This window comes from Gadus chalcogrammus, chromosome 20 (genome assembly GCF_026213295.1).
Source record: "Gadus chalcogrammus isolate NIFS_2021 chromosome 20, NIFS_Gcha_1.0, whole genome shotgun sequence".
Taxonomy (NCBI): Eukaryota; Metazoa; Chordata; class Actinopteri; order Gadiformes; family Gadidae; genus Gadus; species Gadus chalcogrammus.
In genome coordinates, this window is record NC_079431.1 from 8472053 (window position 1) to 8493842 (window position 21790).

The following is a 21790-nucleotide window of genomic DNA, read 5'->3' on the forward strand; positions in this document are numbered from 1 at the left end:
TGCTGAATGTCGCTACATTTAAGTGCATGTTTATTTCATGCATTAATTTGTGTTTTTAATTGGGTCTTCAGTTTATAGTTTATTTATAGGCTATCACTCACATAGCCTGTGAAGTGTGTTACTATGTTTTTATGTGTGTTTCCTGTGAGAAGCCTTGCTATTCTCACAAATGCGTTCTTGAAGACATGCTATTGTGTTTGCTAGATTCAAGACCCAGTAGGCTCATGCTGGACTCTTTGTTGAAGCCTAAACATTATCCCTACTCCAGTAGGTGGTCAACCACTATGGTCAATTCAATCCATATTAATACTCTATCTGATAGGGCTGTACTCTGAAATGTAGTAAAATATCATTTAGAGAACTGGGTCTACTCAAATCTCTATTGAACCGTGCTGTCTTAGTTTTATTTAACGACTGAGGCTTGAGACATTGGAATTGTACAAAATATAATCATGGGTAAGGGAAAATTATCATTGCAAAATAACTAATGACTGTTGATCTAATGAGATTGAATCATAACGAATACCCATTGTGCTACAGCGTGAGGAAAAATTAATTGAACAAGATGCGTTTGTTGACTTACTCAGATTTGTTTTAGAGGCAATTGATTGTAAATCAACAAAATAATAAGTCAAGTGTTAATGGAGCCATCACATATTGAACTCATCAAACCGGGTTAAAGTTAGAAAGATATAGGGTAGGCGAACCCTTGTCTGTTCCCAGCGATCAACACCGCTGTACAACGTGACATGGACCGCTGATTGTGCGGTTCGTATCCTTCTTTAGATCGCTCTATGAAGCGGCCTGATTTCTGTAGAATATCTTTAGAATTGACCTCCGTCATCTTCAAATGTTATGGTGTGATTTAGCTTGCATGTCACGTCAGTTTGCTTCGGTAACCTAGTTGCCAAAGTTTTATTTTATAGTTTTTTATCAAAAAGTACTCTTATTGAACTGTCAAGTCGGTAGTCCCCCGTGCGACCACCCTAATTTCACAAGTTCACATACAGTTTCTCTCTTAAACGCAACATTTGCCTCCATCCCCTGAAAGAGTCTTGCCAAAATTTAAAATTTAAAGACCTAGAGGATGGTGTTTCAAAAGGATGGCACAGTCTGCCGAACTAAAACATTTAATATTATTTCAGCCTTTGTTCCAACAGACTTCGGCAATAGTCCAGAGTGCAAAAGAGTTTTATTTTCTTGAGGGTATTTTACAAATTGATTCTGCGCCTATGTCTGGAAATCAATTGCTGCCTAACTGATGCCAGATTGATATTCCACGTGAACCATGAATATCAGGATGGACTCACGAGGCGACTTCAAAATTCAGAGACGGGCAGTGCCCTATTATGTAGATAATGTGTATGCATAGTCTACGATGTGTTAATATGTCGTGAATTCCACTGATGCGTAGTGCAGAACCAGTCTACGCTAATTCGTCACTCAACCAGGTGTTAGTAAGTAACATTCAATCGCTATGGCGATTTGCTTACAAACAGGTAGCTGTAACCCTAGTCAAAGTTTGCCAGTTTAAGTTTCTATGCTTTCTTTCGAAAGAACAGCACTCCAGTCCAACATGGACCATCTTACACAACTCTTTTTTTTTTTTTTCGTCCGGTGGAGGGGGGCGGTGCTCATAATATGTGGGGTGGGGTGGGGGGGAGGGATGGGAGAAACGGGGGAGGGCTTGAGGTATAGGTAAACCTCCCACGACTCCCACTCAGCACCTTTTTTTTCGGCAGCGTCCGTGTCGCTAATGAAGAGCTCAATTTAGCCAGTGACGCGACGGCAGCCGGCGTCGAGCAACCTGAGTGGCTGAGCCGGCTGCTGACATCACGCAGCCCAGCCGTTGATTTGGCGCTGTCTCCGAGGCTCCGGAGTGAGAGTCTCGACCATGAGCGCCGAGCCACCGGAGCACAGACGGAGATAGAGCTGCGCGCGGAGCGACGCAGGCGCTAGAGACGGAGGGGAGAGACAGTGAGAGATAGACAGAGGGAGAGAAGTGCAGGGGAGCGGGAGCTGAACGGGGGGCTGTGTCAGGGACCGTTTCTCTGAGCAGCGACGTTGCCACCCAATGCAGCCTCTGGTACTATGGAAACTAAACCCCTGACCAATGGAAATAATGGAGGCTACAATGTGGCAGGTATGTGCGTTGTAGAAACTTGGCGATCGCCTGTATTCATTTTTTAGGCATTTTGCATTTGTTTTGCAGTCCTGTGTTGCTCGCCTTTATCTGGGGTCACTGTTGCAGAAAAATGTGTTGGCTTTCAGAAATGAGTAAGTGCACAGGGGTTGACGGGGCACCCGTTTCAACACGTTTATAAAGTTCCACACATTTTAATTTTTAACCTGCTTGACTATTTCTTTTGTTGCCACATAGATCTCCGAGCCTGTTAAAATGATTGCCGTTCACGCAGCATGCTGAAGCTTTCACATGGGCTCTTTCCCGCCCAAACAGCCGTGTTAGAGAGGGTAGACCGGAGACGAGAAGGGGCTGTGAGGAAGGGAAAACCTTGTCTGTGCGGCACCCCCCTCTCCTTTCTTTTTGATGTGGCGCGAAAAAGCGTGGCGGTCTTAGGACCCAAAGCACTCGCTGACTTTCTAATTCTCCCTCCTTCCTCCCTTGTTGTACTGGCACACGGGGCCGAGAGTGGGAAACGCATGCAACAGGGTGAGCGTCGGGCTTTGCATTCTTCCAATTGTGAATGCCCGTTCCGGGCTAGATTTGAGGCCATGTCTACGTGGCTCACTGACAAAGTGTTTTTTTTCTTGACATGCTTGAAAGTCCCGTTAGCCGCAAGACTTGTGCTCTCTGTGAGACATTCAAAAGGTTTCTCGAGTCACACTGTCATTAAACACTTGAGTATTTTTAATTTGACAACGGAAAATGGAAATTTGCCTTTTGTCTAAATTCAATAAGGTCAATTGGGCTGGTGAGAGGCCATAGCGATCGTCTCTCCGCGTTTCCCCGGTTTCCGATGGTGATGGCTCATTGGTAATTGCAGCGGCTCCTAGTCATGTAGTCTGCCTTGGGGGAACCATTAGCAAATTATTTTTATGCTAAGTATGTCTGAACCGAGGCTTAATTGGTAGAGCGGCGCAACTTGTGCCTGAGCTTTTCTAGACACTGAATATGATTTGAGACGAGGCAGGGGGCAATTAAGTCCCGGGGGGGGACAAAAAGAAAGGGAGGAGAATGCAAATTATTGGTTGTTTGGTTTTGTCTAGTTAATGGCTGTCCGTGGCAGTAGATGGTTCCCACTGCCGGAGAACCGGTAATCGGGCGTCTAATAAAGGGTCTGCGTCTTAAACTTGTAAATTTAAATGTTTGAATAAAACGTCACCATTATGCCATTGTTTCTTATGATCAATTGTTCTCTCTCGGGAGGTGTGTGTGTGTGTGTGTGTGTGTGTGTGTGTGTGTGTGTGTGTGTGTGTGTGTGTGTGTGTGTGTGTGTGTGTGTGTGTGTGTGTGTGTGTGTGTGTGTGTGTGTGTGTGTGAGCCCGATCCGCAGCCAACCCAAGAGATCCACTCCAGATAGTGCTTAACACTGGGCAGGAACAGACAAAATTGCATTAAGATTAAAGGAAAAGGCAAGGGAATATCAGGCTCACGAAGGCAATTAAGTGCTATAATTGCTGCCTGAATGTAGCCTGGGCACACGTTTAACCTCCACGGGAAGTTCTTAATAGCGTTCATACAGCAGTCATTCTCTTGTGGGTTGATTGACGGACGCCTTCCAGCAAAATGGCTCATGAAAAAAAAAATAGTCTAGCATTTACAAAAAAATCTATACAAAAATCTCACTTTATTTCTTAATTTAACAGTTTGTCAATGGTAAATTGTAATTAAATCTGCAGTCATATTTTAACTCATTATTTAATGTGTCGTTTTTAAATCTTTGCTTGTACATTAATACTTTTATTATTTTATTTTGAAGAAAAAATTCGAAGGGTGAGTCGACTCACTCTTTGAATCCACATGTCTGTGAATGTGAATTTTCCATAGGAGTGACCGGGCTGCTGTCTGTTATGTTCTCCCCGCTGTCTTGGAACATTGTTGCTTTTGATCAGGACAGCTTAGAGTGTGGGAACAGATGGAATTGGGTTTAGGTAGGTAGGCAAAAGCAACCACCTCCCTTTGCCTCAGGACCATTTTATCTCTTAATTCACAGGCATCAATAAGGTCCATGCCCCAGTGCGATTCGCGCACATTGAGGTGTGCGTGCGTGTGCGTGTGCGTGTGTGTTGGAATCTTTGCCTTTTTGAATGGAACAGCGTGAGGTCTCGGCTTGTGTGGATCCAAAGCCAAGGAACTCGGTGTGTCTCAGGCCGAGAGAGTATCGCTCTGAAAGGATGCAGTTAAAGAGTCAGACCCCCACCAGCAAAGACGAGTTTTTCCTTTTTATCTTTTCTTTTTTTTTTGCTTTCATCGCCCTCCCTCCCCTCCCCTTCGCCCTGTGCAGGGAGGCGGGGCTTCAACGCTCCACCGCTCTCTGCATTTGTATTCATCCGCGACACCATACATCTGCCAATCATCCATAACTCTTAATTGACTTTGAAATAATAATGGTTCACTCAGTGCTAAGGGGGATTATATTTAATAAGGACGCTGTACCCCAGTGTATTTGTCCTCAAGTCTGTGTGTGCTCATTTGAAACTATGACTATAGGCATATCTTTTCCTTCTTAACATTGTTTTTCACTCTTGGTCTGTTTTTTTTTTCTTTTTTTACATAAAATATTATGAACAGAAATTGGTTAAAACTTCAATATGCAAAGAAGATAAATTTTTATTGGTTGCTTTTAACCAAGACATCACTAGCCGTCTTGGATAATTTTTTCAGTGTAGTGCGAGATTGAATCCCCATATCCCCCCTCCCCCCTTTCCTATCCCGCCGGCTGTCATCGCCATCAGTTGAGGGCTCGCAGTGTGAGATGCCACCACTACTGCTCTCATTTTACAGCCGACGGGACACGTCGCTGGCTTATTTATCCAGCCCCAGCACAATCAATAACCGAGCCGCGGCGAGCTGTCACTCGCCGACACGGACACGGATAGCTCATTTGTATCTTCCCCGAGATCTGTTCTCCGCGCAATACAAGAAAAAAATGTCTGACTACTACTCCGGCAGTCGCTCGATGGACAAACTACTGCGGAAGCTTGCACCGGACGCACTCACACACTCCGTAGAAGGCAACCGCTCCTGATGGGGTGCTTCTGCCCTGATCCCGGGTTTCATCTGATGATTTCCGTGCACAGCCTCACCTACCCCCATTCCTCACCCCAGTCGTTAGCCCTGAACCTGCTCCATCCCACTCGGCCGGTGTCTGGCCATCGCGCTATGCTCCGCTGCACCCGGCGAGAAGTATCCACGACTACATGTTGTAGCACAAATTGGCCGGGCTGCCAATATCTCTTCCCGCACCCCTGCCTATAAAAGGAGAGTGGAAGGAAGGGTTGAGTGGTTGGGTGGCGGGGCGCAGTAGCCCCCGGAGGCATAACGTGCACCGGGAGTGAGGGCCTTCTCTTTTGTATTTCTGCCCGGAGAACGACACAGCGATTGGCCTCCTCTGATACGGCGCTCTGTAAACTGCTCCATCTGTCAGCTGTAAATTGTGTGGCGATGTCGGAAACAAAGTCGCCACGGTTTTTTTTAGATCCTTTTATTTTATCTCGTGGAAAAAAGAAAAAGGGCTCTTTTGTAATGTGGCTTCCTATTGGTGCTTCATAGCACTCGTAGCCTTTTCCTCTAAAGCAGCCCCCCCCCCCCCCCCTCCCATCAGCCATCACCCCCTCCCTGAGTCGATCCGTCCCAGAGAGGCTCCATCTGTGGAGACCTCACTGCGGGGGCGTTGGAGAGAAAAGGTCGACCAGGCGTAGGCGTGTTTATTCTGCCTCAAATCTCAATCTCTCTCTCTCTCTAGCTCCCTCGCGCTCTCAGCAGCTCGCGCTCTCAGCAGCTCGCTCTCTCTCTCCCTCACGCTCTCAGCACCTCTCGCTCCCCCTCTCTCTCTCTTTTTCTCTCTCTCCGAGCCTCTGTGCTGTTGGTGGTGAGGTTGGAGAGGGATGAGAGGGAAGGATGGGGGGCCCGCGCGATACGGAAGGAGTTTATCACTGCGAGGTTCTCTGAGCGCCAGCAGTGTCTACTATCGATGTGTATCCTCTGGCATACATTCACGGCGATCCTACGATTCCCTGAGGCAACCGATTTCAAGTCTAAACGCTATGATATCGAGAGCACCCTGTGCAGCGAGGAGGCAAATCGCTGCCTCAGAAGGACCGGGTGCCCTTGACCGGTGGGTCTGCGTTGTTTGGCGGCCAGGTGAGAGTCGGGACGCGAGTGTTTGGGAGGACGGGGGTAGGAAGGCCTGTCACTCGGGCGGCGAGCGGGGGGGGGGGGGGGGTGGCACAACGGAGGGAGGAAAAGGACTAACATGTTCCACACGCCCCTGATGGACAGGATTGATGCCACACCGCAGTTCGTACGCGCTCGTGTGTGCAACACAAGTACAAGACCGGCGTGTGTACATGTAATTGGTACGCGAACAAATCGGATGGGTTCCCAGCCGTTTTTAACAGCAAAATAATGGTGTTGTGTGTGTGTGTGTGTGTGTGTGTGTGTGTGTGTGTGTGTGTGTGTGTGTGTGTGTGTGTGTGTGTGTGTGTGTGTGTGTGTGTGTGTGTGTGTGTGTGTGTGTGTGTGTGTGTGTGTGTGTGTGTGTGTGTGTATTTCTGCTCGCTCACACCTGTCCACTCTATTGACGGTGTACTACCAGCTCCAGTCTGCCTTGCCTCATGAATTCCAATCGGCCGAGGCCATCAGCACTTTAAATAATGCAGCAGCCCCTGTGTCGGCTCCATTAACGTGATAAATGCGCTACTTTCGCCCGAGTTAGAAGCCAGCGAGTGTTTACCTAACTGTTCCCCGCCATCCAAAATGCCTTTCTAAAATGGCTGACGAGCAGGCGGTCTCTTTATGTTTCATCGGGATGTGCTCGTCATATGTCGGTCGGACATGGTTTTGTGCTCGGGGGGCGATAAAATAGAATCACGATTCATCGTAACATAAAGTTTTGTGCAGACGGGAGGGGTTAGGCAGCCTTCAGGCGTGCAGAAAGTTAGAACTCTCAATCTACCTCGACACCTGGTTCCCTAGGAAACATATTTTCACAGGTGCTCACCTAAACTCAGCCTGACCTTCTGACTGACCCCTGAGATGAGCGGTCCTCCTGCCTGAATACGAGATGGGGCTCGCTGGCCGCCGCACCTCTCTGGCTTGGCCTGGGAGCACGTAGCTCACACGTAGCTTACCGGGACTCAGTGCGCTGCGCAAACAGTAGAAATGACCTGTGATTTTTTTTAAATCTCTCAAGCAGCTGGAAGATCAGACATTAATGCAGACGGATATCAAGGTAGACGCATAATGCAAATGTGGCGATCGTGGAGGTTTTCATCCAAACAAAAAAATGTGCCTCCGGTCTTATTCTGTCGTTGTTCCTCTCCAAGGTCACTAAGGGGCATGAGAGGCTTGCCAGAGGCCGACGCCGTTGTGAGCTGGACCCAGCGCTGTTGATGGGGACATGGGCCTCCTCCTCAGGGCTTCCAGCACGCGCAACACGACAAGCCGCCACCTGGGTGACCAACGCACACGCCACCAGCACCACCACGACGACCACCACGGCAGCAGCCGAAGCAGCAGCAGCAGCAGCGCTCACAGGGACCCTGCGGGCTTCAGCCTCCTCTCTGGCGCCACGTCACCGCACGGCCCGCACCCAGCCCCAGCCGCAGCAGCACAGCCGGTGAGCGCTGGGTGTCCACACTCGCACACACGCATTATGGGTGTCGGTTTCTCCACCGTTAGCCATGCGGCGGAGGCTGAAGGCGCACACACGTAGACAGGCCGGACCGCATTTCTGACGAGAAGGGTTTGGAGGTGATGTCAAGGATCCCAGTGTGGTGGCAGGTTGCCAGGGGAGATGACTGATGGGGAGGGGGGGGGGGGGGATGGCTTTATTACTTCCCTCCGTTCCCAAGTGTTAAGAAGGAAGGCTCCCCGGGGGCCACCAGAGACCCCCCGCGGAGTGGTGCAGGGGGGCCCAGGGTGCATGCGGGAGTGTCGACATTGTATCCGAGCGCAGCCTGCTGTGGCGTGTCAGGGATCGATGCGCCATCTGGGGCCAACACACCCCCACCCACCCGTGCCCCCCCCAATCACCGAAAACTGTCAAGAGTTGTGACATGTCCTCAGCACAGTGCCACGCGTGCATAACTCCAGGCCCCGTAACGCCTTCACAGAGGCTAGTTTCAGAGCTGCAACTCATTAGCGCCCGGGGAACGGGAGCGCAGTCACGTTCCCCTGGGTGCAGGGGGGGGGGTTTGGCTACGCACCGCGTGTCTTCAGACGCGGCTGGGGCCGCCCTTCAGTTTAAAGGGGGCGGGGGGGCCTTGAAGTGAAGTCTGGAATGACACGTTCAAAAGTCCCCCTTTTTAAAAGAAAGTGTTTAGGTTAAGAACGACGGTGCTTGAATGCCAAAATGTCCTCCAAAGCGGTATCATTCATATGTCATCCTCTCTCACCCCCCTCCCCCCTCAGGTCTCCAGCTCTTGGTAGACGCTCCAAGTAGCCTTCTCTCATGAGGATGTCTGAAACTGTCACTGTAAAAGAGACTCGCAACACTATGAGAGGCCTGGAGACGGAGGAGAACCGCGCCGCGCCGGCCGTGGCTGTCGTCATCACCGCCGCCGCCGCCACCCCCACCACCGCCGCCGCCGCCGCCTCCGCCAGCGACGAGAACATCTCCGACGGCGCCAACGTCAGCCCCACCAAGAGCGACGGCAGGGAGCCCCCGCCCCAGCCGCCGGCCGACGAGCCCGCGCCCACCTCGGAGGCTCCGCCCCAAGCCCAGGCTCCGCCTCCGCCCTTGTCCCAGCCGACGCCCCCCCTGCTCCCGCCTTCCCCCCAGCCCGGCAGGGACGCCAGCTGCATCCCCGACAGGAACGACACTCAGGTAAGGAGCACCGGGGTCTTCAGGTCCCCCTCTCTCAAGGCCCTCTAGTCTAGTGCTGAGGCCCCCCCGCTCTTCCCCATAGGCCCTTGCCTGTTCTTTTTTCTCCGTGCACCCAGCGTCCCCATCAAGGACTCCAATCAACCTTGAGCCACTCCAATTTGTTCATAGTAGGTCTGGCGTTTCAGCTTGAAGGGGCCCCTGTTGTGTGCCATGGGAGTGAACTAAAGGTATATGTGGTAAGGGACATTCAGGGGATGTGTGGGGGGCAGAACAGGGGACGTCGGGGGGGGGGGGGGGGTGTTGGCTCCATTATTGGGCTTAGTAATGGCGAGCGGAGCAGCAGAGGAGAAATAATTGCTTTCCGATACAACACGGGGCTCAGGGGCCCTTGGGAGTCTCCTAGCGAAGCACAACCAATCAATTGTCAGATAATTGAGTTATGAGAACCTGCAGAGGCCGTACCACAGAAACCACGGCCCCGTTATTATTGTACACTTGAAGGTTAAAATGGTGGCCGCAGCGCTGCCGTGAGGGAGGGCGACGTGTGACGGCCGGCCTTTTTTATTTAAAAAAACATTTCTACCGGCACACAACCGCGTCGATGCGGGGACATTTCCCAGCATGCACCTCTTCTTAAATAGCCCTCAAAGCATTCTGATCTCTGCATGCTTTTTCCCCTTTAGTACTTTTGTGCACCAGTTCCACCCGCTGCGAAAGCCCCCCCTGCCTCTCTCCCCCCCCCCCCCCCCCCCCCCCCGGCTCCGGTGTTTTCATGTGCCATGAGCTCACATCAAATAAGATTCCCTGCGCATCCAACCAATGCCTCCCATACCGCCACCTCTTTGGGGCGGCACAACGGATGTCATCGCCGCCATCTGCTGCCGCCACTTTCGCTGCGTGCCTTGGCTCGCTGCACACGGGATGCTGAGAATAGCCGTTTGTGACCGGCTCCCCATAGATGGCCGAGATTCTCGCTCTAAAAAAAAAAGGCAAACTTTTGTGGCGCCACACCTTCGCGACCAATCAGCCCTCAGGGTTTTATCCTCTGCACCATCTCCCTGCAGAACCTCTAATCCTGTTGTTCGCAGCTGGACAAGGAGCGCCACTTTGATGCTTGCATAGTGTGACCGCCTTTTAGATGACTTGGAACAGACTTGTGACCTTGAACGATCGAGCCATTCTGTCTGTACAAAAAGATTTAAAAACAACACACAGACACACGAACACACGCACACCGAGAGGGCGCATCGCGGTCGTACGCTGTAGATTTGAAATGGATTTGACAGTCGCTGTTGAAGGCCGTTGAGGACGTCGGTGCTGTGCGCCGCTCATCGTCTCATCTGATCCATTTTGTCTCATTGCCTACCACCGTACAGCGGCAAACACCTGGACAGTCAGGAAAACGGGCCAAGGTACAGTTGCAAGAGGCATGTCTGTAACCGGTGTTTGCTTGTCATCCAACCCGCTCCCATCTCGTTCCATGTAGATGGATTTTTGTGTTTTGTTTGTGTGACTTGCATTTGTGAGTTTGGCTTTTGGAAATGTATCTTGTAATGGATAATGACATGTCATATTCAGGAGTATCGGGTATTCAGAGTATCTGTGGATGCGTTTTTGTTATTTTCTTGTCTTCTACATTTCATGCACCTACTTGGACTCATGACTCACTTAACAATGCTGCATCTTTGACCAAGTGTGTCATTTTTTTATTGTATTTAAAAATCAACAATCGATAATTCATCCGTAATTTGGTTTTGTGCTTGCATCGCACGGGGAAATGGTTTCCTTTCTAACTGAGCTTGACTTTTAATTTCCAACCCTTTTTATTTTCTTTGAAAACGAACCCCCTATTCCTCGGCTGTGCTTGGTGTGGTGGTGTCATCTCTCTTGTCCCATCCTGACTCTTCTTAACCCTCACCACTCTCCCCCAGTCTAACTCAAAGTTAAAGTTAGTTCGGAGCCTGGCTGTTTGCGAAGAGTCCTCCTCTCCCCCTTTTACCACTGATCTGCCTGGAGAACACCAGGTAAAACTCTCCCCCCTCCTCCTCTCCCTCTCTATTCTCTCTCCCTCCTCTTCCTATCCCCTCCTACCACCCATCTCCTGTTGGTCCCTCACCCATAACCCCCCCACCCTACCCCAGCCAACCCACAACTTCTTCCCCCAAACAGCTGGAGTTTGGGGCCCAACGACATTTCACTGCCCATGAGTGCTTCTGAAATGTTTTTATCGCCCCATAACGTTCAAACACATGGTGCAGAAAGGGGTAGTACAGAGCAGCTGCACTTAAACCCTAAAGTGAGTCGGTTGTAAAGTGTCACAGATCTGCTCCTTTGCTGATGTCAGACTCATTTTGCCCAGTGTAAAAGTAAGGTTTGAAACCTGGAACAGGCTTGGGACAACATTTTGGATGTTGGGTAGTGTGGCTCTATTACCGTAAAGGAAAGATCATCTCTATTACACCGTCTACTGAAGAAAAAATGCACTTTACACGAGTGCTTTCAGTTCTTTTTGCCTTTTTAAAAATGTCATAACATATTCCCCTGTATCGTATTATGATTGACAACGGGGCTTGAATAGGGTTTCTTTTAAGACCCTCTTTCCTCACCTCCTGCACGTTGAGCCGGTCTCTAACTAGATGCTATTTACTCCAGGCCGCCATTGTCCACTGTGTAAACACCACAGCTTTGGCCCCCACTTATCACGAAAAAGAGAACCAAAAACAACAGCCTGTTGCCGGCTTGTTCCGCTCGGCACTGCTTTTGTATCCGCGCTGAATGGTGAAATGGAAGGCCTTTTAGAGCCTGCAGATTCTCTTTAATAAGGAGTGAATGGGGGTACGGAGGGAAAATCTGCCGGGGCCCGCGCGCCGTAGGGTCACGTATTGTCTGGAGCGTTGGGGATTGAGAGTGGCACAATCTGCCACTTCACTGATACAGATGGGGGCTTTCTCAGGATGCCCCCGCCTGGCTACCACACCGCTCGCCTGGTTAACGGAGTACTAGCGAGGAACTTTGGAAACTAACCCTTCAGCACTGTTTGTGTTGGACCCAGTAGTAAAAGAAAGGGAAATGAATAAATTGTAAAACTGAGCATACTCCCCGCAGGCTGTTAGTACTTGGGTATAGTTTTAGTTTTATCCTACGTGTTTTGAGTTTGTATTCTCCCACCCCTCTGTCTTTGTTCCGCCAGAACAGCCTTTAGGCGACTACTGATGAATGGTTGCTGCTGACACCCTCAAATTCAAACCGCAAGGGTTGCACACTCTGGGCCACGTTGGCTTCCAATGGTCCTTGTATTAGGATCTGGACTGCTTGGGTTTGGCCGTACCCAATGCAGATCCCGGCAAACACTATTCATTTGTATTTCAGCTGAATGTTTATTCATTGTTTACCAATTTTTGTTGGTAAGAAAATTAACCATCGAACTTGGGGTCTTAAACATTGGCCGTGTCACATTTCGTCATTTATATTTTTGCATTATCTTGTAGGCTGAAATTTCCATCAAGCTGAGCCAATCGTTAGACAAAGAGGAACCTCCGACCCCAACCAAGAATGAGCAGGAGAAGGCCGGAGACAAGCAGGAGCGGCCCGAGAAGCTGACCAGGAAGCTGTTGTCTCGAGGTGGGGGGCTCCCCACACTGCCGCCTGTTGGGGCTCGTTATCGCCATCCATTTAAGGGTTGGTGTTAATGAGGTCCAGCAGGTGGGCTCGTAACCATGAACACCGGTGGTTAAGGCATCCCAAACATAAAGACTCATTTGTGTTTTGTTCGTTGGCAACTCGCATTGCATGTACTTTCGGTACGCTATTCCTTTAAGACTAGAACAAAAAATATCTACCAATGACCATCTCTAACCAAGCCTGCTATTCCCTCCCCCTTTCCCCTCCCTCCTTTTTCCTCCAGACTCGAGTCAGGAATACACGGACTCCACAGGGATTGATCTCCACGAGTTCTTGGTGAACACGCTAAAAAACAACCCCAGGTGTGTACACACAAACCCGCTGAAAGAGTCTTTGATGGCTGGGGCCAGTCCACTGTGTTTGCTGGGATGAGGACCACGCTTATAAGACAAATTATCTGCCTTTCTGGAGCGGTACTGGTTGTACCTGTTATACCGTGCCCTGCGTAAGGGGCCTCGTCATCTAACGGGGTGTTTAAGTTCCGCTTAAAGAGCCATATGGTCGTTATTTCCCCTGTTTCTAACCCTAGCGCTTACAAAAACTGTCTTAATGTCTTTGAAAGAGTCTGTGAATAATTCTTTGTTCTGTAAATCCCACCCAGGGACAGAATGATGCTGCTGAAGCTGGAACAGGACATCCTCGACTTCATCAGTAATAACGAGTAAGTTGTATTTTTGGGTCACATTTCCACGGAATAAGCTTGCGCCCCTGTCGGCTCTATTAAACCGTGCATAATTTCCCAGAGACGGGTCTGCGTGCCGCTGCCGGCGGGCGCTAATGAGATCTGACCGCGGGCGGGCCGCCACGCCACCGCCGCTTAAGAAACCCTTTTCTAATCGTCTTCTTTTAGTCCGCGCTGAATTATTGATTTAGTTCTCTCCTTCCCTCTCTCGCGCTCTCTTGCGCTTTTCCTCTCGCTCGCTTCTCTTCCCTTCCCGCGCTCTCTATCTCTCTCTATGGTCCTTAGCCCCCCCCCCCCCCCCCCCACCATCCATTTACTGTGTTTTCCTTCTCCCTCAGAAGCCAGAAGAGGAAGTTTCCTCCGATGACCTCCTACCATAGAATGCTGCTGCACAGAGTCGCTGCGTACTTCGGCCTGGATCACAATGTCGATCAGACCGGCAAATCTGTCATCATCAACAAAACTAGCAATACCAGAATGTGAGTAATGTGTACAGAGACGCACACACACCTCTAAACATACCTCTGCACACACACACACACACACACACACACACACACACACACACACACACACACACACACACACACACACACACACACACACACACACACACACACACACACACACACACACACACACACACACCTCTGAACACACACACCTCTGAACACTCACACACACCTCTGAACTCACACACATCTCTGAACACTCACACACACCTCTGAACTCACACACATCTCTGAACACACACACACACCTCTTCACACACCTCTTCACACACAATCATTCTCTCGCCTCTGCTCGAGGAATTGAATTTCTCAACCTGCTTTAATTCAAACGGCTTAGACTTGCAGAAATTACAGACGCCCATATCTTCCGTGCCGGCAAAACAGATTTTTCGCCGTGCAACCCTGGCAAAATGATTTTTTTTATGGGGTGGGGGTCGGGGGCTGGGTGGAAACTTAATTATCTGCGATTTTCAATATTGCTATGGGGTGGGTGTGGGGGTGTTGCAAGGGGAAGCTGGGTTTTATGAGACGTGCACATCTTAGGTTTTATTCCTGCACACCCCTGTGACTACTTTAAATGTTGACTCCCCCCCCCCCCCCCCCCCCCTCCGCCCCGCAGACCTGATCAGAAGTTCTCGGAACACATTAAAGATGACAAGACGGATGACTTCCAGAAACGCTACATTCTCAAAAGGGACAACTCCAGCTCAGACAGGGATGAAAACATGGTGGGTGTACACACGCACACACACCTGCACACCTGCTCAACACCACTGCAGACAGGCAATCTGCCTCGTACCAGACGTGAAGGGAAAAAAAACCTTCCTTTCAGTGTTTGTCTGGTCTGTTAGCTGTTGAAACGCTGACGTTATAGTTGCTATCTTCACTCCCCAGGCCCTGGGATGTGTGTGATTTAATGTGTGTGTGTGTTTGTGTGCGTCTGCGTGCACGTGCGTGTGTGTCTGTGTGTGTGCATGGAGATAAGGAGAGAAATCGTCCCATTTGCTCTCGAATTATTATCATTCTCGCCATTAATTAAAACAAGCTCTGAGCAGGGAGCAGAATTAATCATTGATGAAAAACTATTGTATCACAATACCCAATTCATATTCACACTGCCTCAGGGATGAATCTAACAGGCGTTTTGAGACTTTATTTAGGAGAATTTTTTTTTTTTACTACTTTGTCCATCAGATACATGGAAAAATGAAAGGATATTACTCCTACAAGCAATCCATTTGAACCATACCCCTTATGATAAGCCAAATTAAATTTTATTACAACGCTATAATAATATTCTACTCAGACAAAACACTGATGTGGACCGATCCACGCGTCGTTTTTTTAATGAATATTCTGGAACTCAAACAAGCCCTGCAGTGTGATAATGGGGAGGTGCCCCACCAGAGCCCGTTCTCCAACATGGCGTCGTGTGTTTTTGTTGCAGATGCGCATGCGGCTGAAAGACGACCGAAGGAGCAAGTCCATCGAGGAGCGTGAGGAGGAGTACCAGCGGGCAAGAGACAGGATATTCGCTCAAGATGCAAGTGCCCCCCTTTTCCCCTTCAGCAAATGGACCGCGGCCGTCCCATCTGTCCATGAACACGTGTTTTTGCTTTTTTGTCAAATGCACTCGGCCCTCTTAACTTTTTGGGGTGTTTCTGTGTTTTAGGGTCATGACGGCTTTGCACTCGATAAAAGGTACGTCCCACCCTCAAGGGTGTTGATGATCTGATGAGGTCTATTTGAGTAAAACACGCACGTTTTCTAACAGCTTGGCTCCGGTTTAAGGAAAATATTGTATGCCCCCAGGATACAAGAAGATGACGTCTGCAACAGCACCCAGCAGAGACGCCAAGTATTTAGGTGAGCTTTCTTCCTCCCCAAAACAGAAAATGAATGCACGGAGCAAAGATAGATGTATAATATAGCTATTGAGTCAACCGTACAGTGGAACCAGTGTTTTTAGAGCCACACACAAATAGATACCAAATGTGTCAACACATGTTTGATTTTCACATATTTGGTAGCAACAAACAGTGGATTAATTTATTCATTTTCATTTTAAGTTGACTGAACCACAAGTAAACCACAAGTAAACCTTCTGCAGGAGCACATGTCCGCTGTAGTTCAACACATGTCTCGGATCATTTCAATCTGGTCCACCAGCCCGTGATTAACCGGTAAGCGGTGTTCTTCCAGGTTAAAGGACGGGCGCTCGGCCAACAGCCGCCAGAGCAGCTCGGAGAACGAGCCAAAGTACGGCGACCCGCGGCCGTGGAGCAGCACGGACTCGGACAGCTCCAACCGCAACCTCAGGCCGGCCATGACCAAGGCCAGCAGCTTCAGCGGCATCTCGGTGCTCATGCGCGGGGACAGCTCCGCCAGCAGCAAGAGCATGGGCCGCCTCTCCAAGACCGGTGAGCACGGCCGCCGCGCGGCCACGGCCCGCACCACACACACCGCCCGGCTCTCAGAACCTAAAGGGTCCCACGCACACACGCACGCACGCGCGCAACCATGTTTGCATCCAAACACGACCATGTGAAGTCTCGTGGCCAATCAGAAAGAGAGAAATGGCTTTGTTCAAGGTTACAACACGGTGGGTGTTTTTCCCTGCGTTTTTAACCCTAGTAATAAAAAATAAGCTTTAAGAAATATAGATAATTCGATGCAGAAAATTGCCTTGAGTACATGGCTATTAATTGTACAAGCCATGGTTTCACTCGGGCTGTTGTTGCTGAGACTGAAACTTATTCCATTGAACATCTCCCTTCAGAAAGATTAAAGATGCAAGGGCTGACTTGAGCGGCTTGATGTAAACGTTTGCTACCGGGCATGCAGAGAAAAACATTTGTCACCAACCAATCCTGGCCGGTGACGTTTCACTGCCTGCCACAGACAACCACACATTCATCCAATGGCTTTGGCTGCTGGCGCTTCGCTCACCACAGCCCGGGACTGGCCAGAGAGTGCCAGTCCAGAGTCAACTGCATCTGCCAAAGGCGAAGCCCGTGGTCCTGGCTCTTTGTTGTCGCTGCACCATATTGTTTGAGTTTTACATTTATTTATTACATTCATTTGAGTTGTTGGAATCTGCTTTACTCTGTACGAGTACAAGCAGGGGTTGCAGGCAGGGGCGAGAATAAAATGAAATCCATGCATTTTTAATCTGCCCGGCCTGCATCGCATCAATCCGATTATTAATTTTTTTGGTTTGCTTGTCCGGGGCTGAGGACCAGGACATTGATGGAGCGCTTCTCTTGCTCCCGGGCACCTGCTGAGGTCTCCGTAGCAGGGCGCGCCGAACACTGCGGCCCACCCAACCTCTCCCGCCTCTGCTTTTGGTGCACTCGCTCACCCTAGCATTTTTTCACCGTTCCTGCTGTTACAAAGAACTCCTTTCGCTTTTCATGTTTTTGCGTTGCAAATTGTTTAATTTCATCGCTGTGGGCTCCCTCTCCGAAAGCTGCTCGGCTCCAAGTTGACTTGTATGTTAACGAATGAACAAGAAGCCACCTTGACCGATATAACGTAGGAGTCTGTTGAGATCCATGGGTGACTTGACACGGCTGCAGAGTCCGTCCGTCCGTCCGTCCCCCCCAAGTAAAAACATTGTTTTGCCAATGCAAACAATGGATTTTTATTGACCCATCAAAAGAGTTACGTTCGCCCCATTCTATCACATTACCTTTTATTGTCCCATCGGTAAACGAGCTTGAGCACGTGCCCTAGCCACGGCGTGTATCGGGAGAGACGCAGGGACACGGCTCCTAGACGTTAATGGAAAAGATGACATCTCATGTCAAGCTAGTGACATCATTATGCTCCCAGACCCGCTTTATGGCAGTAGCTCTCCCATGGGTAATTACCATAGATAATTAGATATAATTCATTATAATTAGATTTATAAATTCCGCGGCGGTATTTGACCTCAATGTGGCGCACATGGCTCCCGACCGCAGTCGCTTTACCGCTCCCACCAGCCTCTTGTCCTTCTCACCGTGTCGGCAGCCATCGCTTTCATCGCCCTTCATGCCATTTCCATCCATCCCTACCAACGCCCTTGCATGTTCGCCCCCCCCCCCCCCCCCCCCCCCCCCCACTCCCCCCATCCCTCTTAATGCATGAGGTCTTTGCTCTGCACCGGAGGTTTAAGGCCTTCCTTCTCCTCCTCCCCTCCTCCTTCTCCCCCAGGTTCCGAGTCGTCTAGTAGCATAGGCTCCTCTACGGGATCGCTCTCCCGCTCCCAGCCGCCCTTCCCCGCCCCGCCGCCGCCGCCGCCGCCCAGCCAGCCGGCGGGCCACGGGGGGGCGGGGCCGGTGGCCTACCCGCTCCTCTGCACTAGTAGCTCCATGTCGTACGAGGTGGGCCGGAGCGGAGCAGCAGCGGCGGCGGCGGCGGCGGCCGTCGTGACTGCCCCGGCCCCGGCCCTGCCGCCTCCTCTGCCTCCTCTGCCTCTTCCTCTGCCTCTTCCTCTTCCTTCTCTTCCTCCTCTTCCTCAACCGACGCAGCCACCGTCGCTACCGACCTCCACGACTAACACTACTAGCTACTATTTGCTTCCGCTGGAAGCCGCAGGAATACCCCCAGGCAGCATCCTGGTCAACCCGCACACAGGTTGGTAACCTCTGACAACTCCCCCCCCCCCCCCCCCCCCCAACCCAGGGGGACTAGCGCACCGCCCCCCCCCCCAATCCCTCCCCTGTTGTTGGCTTTGCCTTCGGAGGGGTCGGTCTCTCGCTTTGACTGCCTGCACGGTAGTGTGTGTGTTTTGTAGGAGTGTGTGTTTTCCTGTTTCTTTTAACCTTCAAACTAACCGTACTCACATCGCTATGGTAATCTCACCTCGGGCCCAACTCTTGCTGTTTTTTCTTCCTTGATAGACTCTGGAGGAAATAAATCCTCTGAACGAGAGTTGCCGTGGTTGAGGGGTGTGTTTTCTTTGTTTCCCCCCCCCCTGCCAACTCGATTGCGGGGTCCATTCAGGAGAGCATCATGCATTATTAATGCGCAAGTTCTAAGCCATTAAGTCACGAGTCTTTTCTCTCCGAGTAAAATAATTAAAAGTAGTTGTGCCGCTTTGATTGCCCTTTTTCCAGAAAAAAAAGCCAGAGCAACGCGCCGTCTCTGCTCGGCAAATCCTTCCAAATCCACACGGAGGTCTACATCTAATGATGAGCCTTACATGCAAATGAGATCCCACACTCCCCCCCCCCCCCCCCCCCCCACACACGTCTCCCCGCTCGCTCTCCCCCCCCTCCCACTCCCGTGCTGCGGATCGCCTCCGTCGGCACTTTGAAAAATGATAGCCGTCTAGCAAGATCAATACAGCCGGCGACGGCCCAAACACGTCCCGCCGGGGTTCGCTCGGACACAAATGATGAAGCGGTACTGTACACCTAATTGAATATAGAGGAGGAATTGACGGCGTGGCCCTCCGCATGCCTAATGTATTCCTCCTTAGCGGCGTGCACCTTTTTAAATATGCACAGGCCTGATAAGGCCGGCCTGGACGGGTTGGCGCTAATGCGTTTTTCTATCGTTCCCTTTTTTCCTTTCGAAGTCAACCAGGGTGTGAAAGTGCTTATTGACCTTTCGTAAGGAGTCTGCAAATAGGAACTCCTTATAGCGTGCCACAAATCCCACCCCCCGCCCCCCCTCCCCAGAGTTAATTTGACTACCTGCGGGCGCACAAACCGAAACGACAAGGTGGTTTTTTTTCTGGGTCAGCGTGACGTCGTCTTGAGGAACAGAGGCTCAGACTGGAAGTAACGTTTTTATTACGGAGGAGTTTAACAAAACCCCCCCCCCCCCGAGATTGCAGACGCGCTCCTTTTGCGCGCGGGAGGCGTAGATTAGAGCATCTCCGAGCCTGGGGAGGTTTGATGGCGCTGGCGGAGCACATTCTTGTGGATTTTCGACAGCGTCTACCGCTGATCCCTCGCCTCGCCGCTAACGGGAACAAGGGAAGGAGCCCGGCAGAATGCTAATGGTACACCGGCGCACGGATAAATGGGCGTTAATTACTTCCTGTCAAGCACACTCCTATTCTTTCGCCGCCGCCGCGACAGAAAGATATCTTTTCAAAAGCGTGTGCTCACTATCCGCCTGTAGCTCCTTGTGAACATTTTCGCGGATTTCACGCATGAATGGATTCATGAAATATCAGCACAGGAAATTCGTAAGAGGACTAGGCGTATTATTTTTCATTAGCAATTCAGATAATAAACCTCCAGTAAGACGGGGGAGGGAGGGAGGAATTATAATAAATGTTGACACAAAATGACTTTTACAAGTCTTAAGCTGGATCTTTTGTGGTTCTCGCACCCAATGTGCCTTGACTGTATTGTCCCTCGTATTCCAGGCTTAGGCAAACGTCAATATTAACTTTGAAGGCTTCCGCAGAAGTGCGGTGCTGGACCGTTGGGCTCTGAACTGCTTCAGGGAAACACTAGCGAAGGCGGGCATCGCTAATGGGAATCCCAATTGCTGAACTATTACAGTAAAGACGTCTCGGCAGATGTAAAGCAGTACATTTGATGCCTTGATGGCCCTGGCTTAATTTGGTTACAGTGGATGACGATTACGTTAGATTTGGTACATAATTGGCAATGATGCGTCGTTTGTTTTTCCTGTTCAATACACTTTTTGTTTTTGAGATCCTGATGGTATTTACAAGTATTACCACGCTAGGATAAACCTAACTCAAAGTTGAGTGTATATATCAGAGTTTGAAAAGAAAACCATGATTTGATTTTTGGAAGTTGGTCAAATCTACCCATAGACTCAGGCAGACGGATGCATGAGAAAGCCCAGTCCCATCGGTTGATAGATTCCAACACACTCACAGGACGGACGCCAAGTCCGAATTTTGATGTTCAATCGAGACAGCCCCGGGTCCCTATTTATTCATGTATGCAGCCTTTAACCAAAGGCAGATTAATTTTTTGACTTTAATCCATTGTCTCCCCTCTCTCCCCCCCCCCACTCTCCTCTTTTCAGGCCAGCCCTTTGTCAACCCAGACGGCACGGCGGTGGTGTACAACCCTGGCCTGGCCTCCCAGCAGGGAAGGAGTCAGCAGTCCCACCCCCCTCTGTCCGCGCCGCCACCCCCCTCCGCCCAGCCCGGCCCCCACCAGCACCAGTCGGCCAACCACCTCCTCTCCCAGGTCCGCCCCACATCCACCGTCCTCGTTCTCCACCGACCCTGCCACGCACACGCACCCAATTACTTCCTGGATTGGCAACATGTTGCACAGCACTGCACATAATTAAATTATAACCAGAAATAGAAACTACTGTGCGCACTTGCACTTACTTGCGTGTACAAGCACACACACACAAGCACACACACACACACACACACACACACACACACACACACACACACACACACACACACACACACACACACACACACACACACACACACACACACACACACACACACACACACACACACACACACGTACGTTCATCCTTTCACCACCGCCACGGTGTTGCTCCTTGTCAACTTAACTTTATCTGTTGTTGTATTTATTTTTCCATTTAGCCGGGGGGGGGGGTTAGGGTTGGGCTTCATTAAAGTTAATGGCAGGACTGGGAATGGCGTCGACCCCTCTGTTTGCCACACCACCTACGGGGGCAGAACAGAAGGGCAGTTTCGGAGGGGGGAAGCGAATCCCTTGTGATTACTTGGGAGACAAGTGCGCCATCGAGTTCAGAGGGGCCCGGGCTGATGAGGTTCATGCAGATTAGAGAGATTTTGCACAAGCCAACGAGGATTTTCATTACTCCTGATTGAAAAATGTTTCCACTGACGAGGGGACTTTTCCTCTTCATTAACATTTCCTCGCAGACTACTTCCACTGTCTATTTCACATATTTGCTCTTTCCCCGTG

At 50.3% G+C, this 21790-nt stretch overlaps 1 protein-coding gene across 1 annotated transcript in view; it reads left to right on the forward strand.

Annotated features, from left to right (window-relative positions):
- Positions 1-8819: 8819 nt before the first annotated feature.
- Positions 8820-21790, forward strand: part of LOC130373750 (R3H domain-containing protein 1-like) — a gene marked incomplete at its 5' end in the record, with an annotated part of 29826 nt that continues 16855 nt past the window's right edge. The window contains 13 exons of the mRNA XM_056580373.1: positions 8820-9011; positions 10388-10423; positions 10943-11035; positions 12500-12632; positions 12916-12994; positions 13294-13353; positions 13713-13853; positions 14506-14614; positions 15334-15429; positions 15559-15587; positions 15699-15752; positions 16089-16306; positions 20892-21058. Coding sequence (XP_056436348.1) covers positions 8820-9011; positions 10388-10423; positions 10943-11035; positions 12500-12632; positions 12916-12994; positions 13294-13353; positions 13713-13853; positions 14506-14614; positions 15334-15429; positions 15559-15587; positions 15699-15752; positions 16089-16306; positions 20892-21058 — 1407 coding nt within the window. The remainder of the gene's footprint in view (positions 9012-10387; positions 10424-10942; positions 11036-12499; positions 12633-12915; positions 12995-13293; positions 13354-13712; positions 13854-14505; positions 14615-15333; positions 15430-15558; positions 15588-15698; positions 15753-16088; positions 16307-20891; positions 21059-21790) is intronic.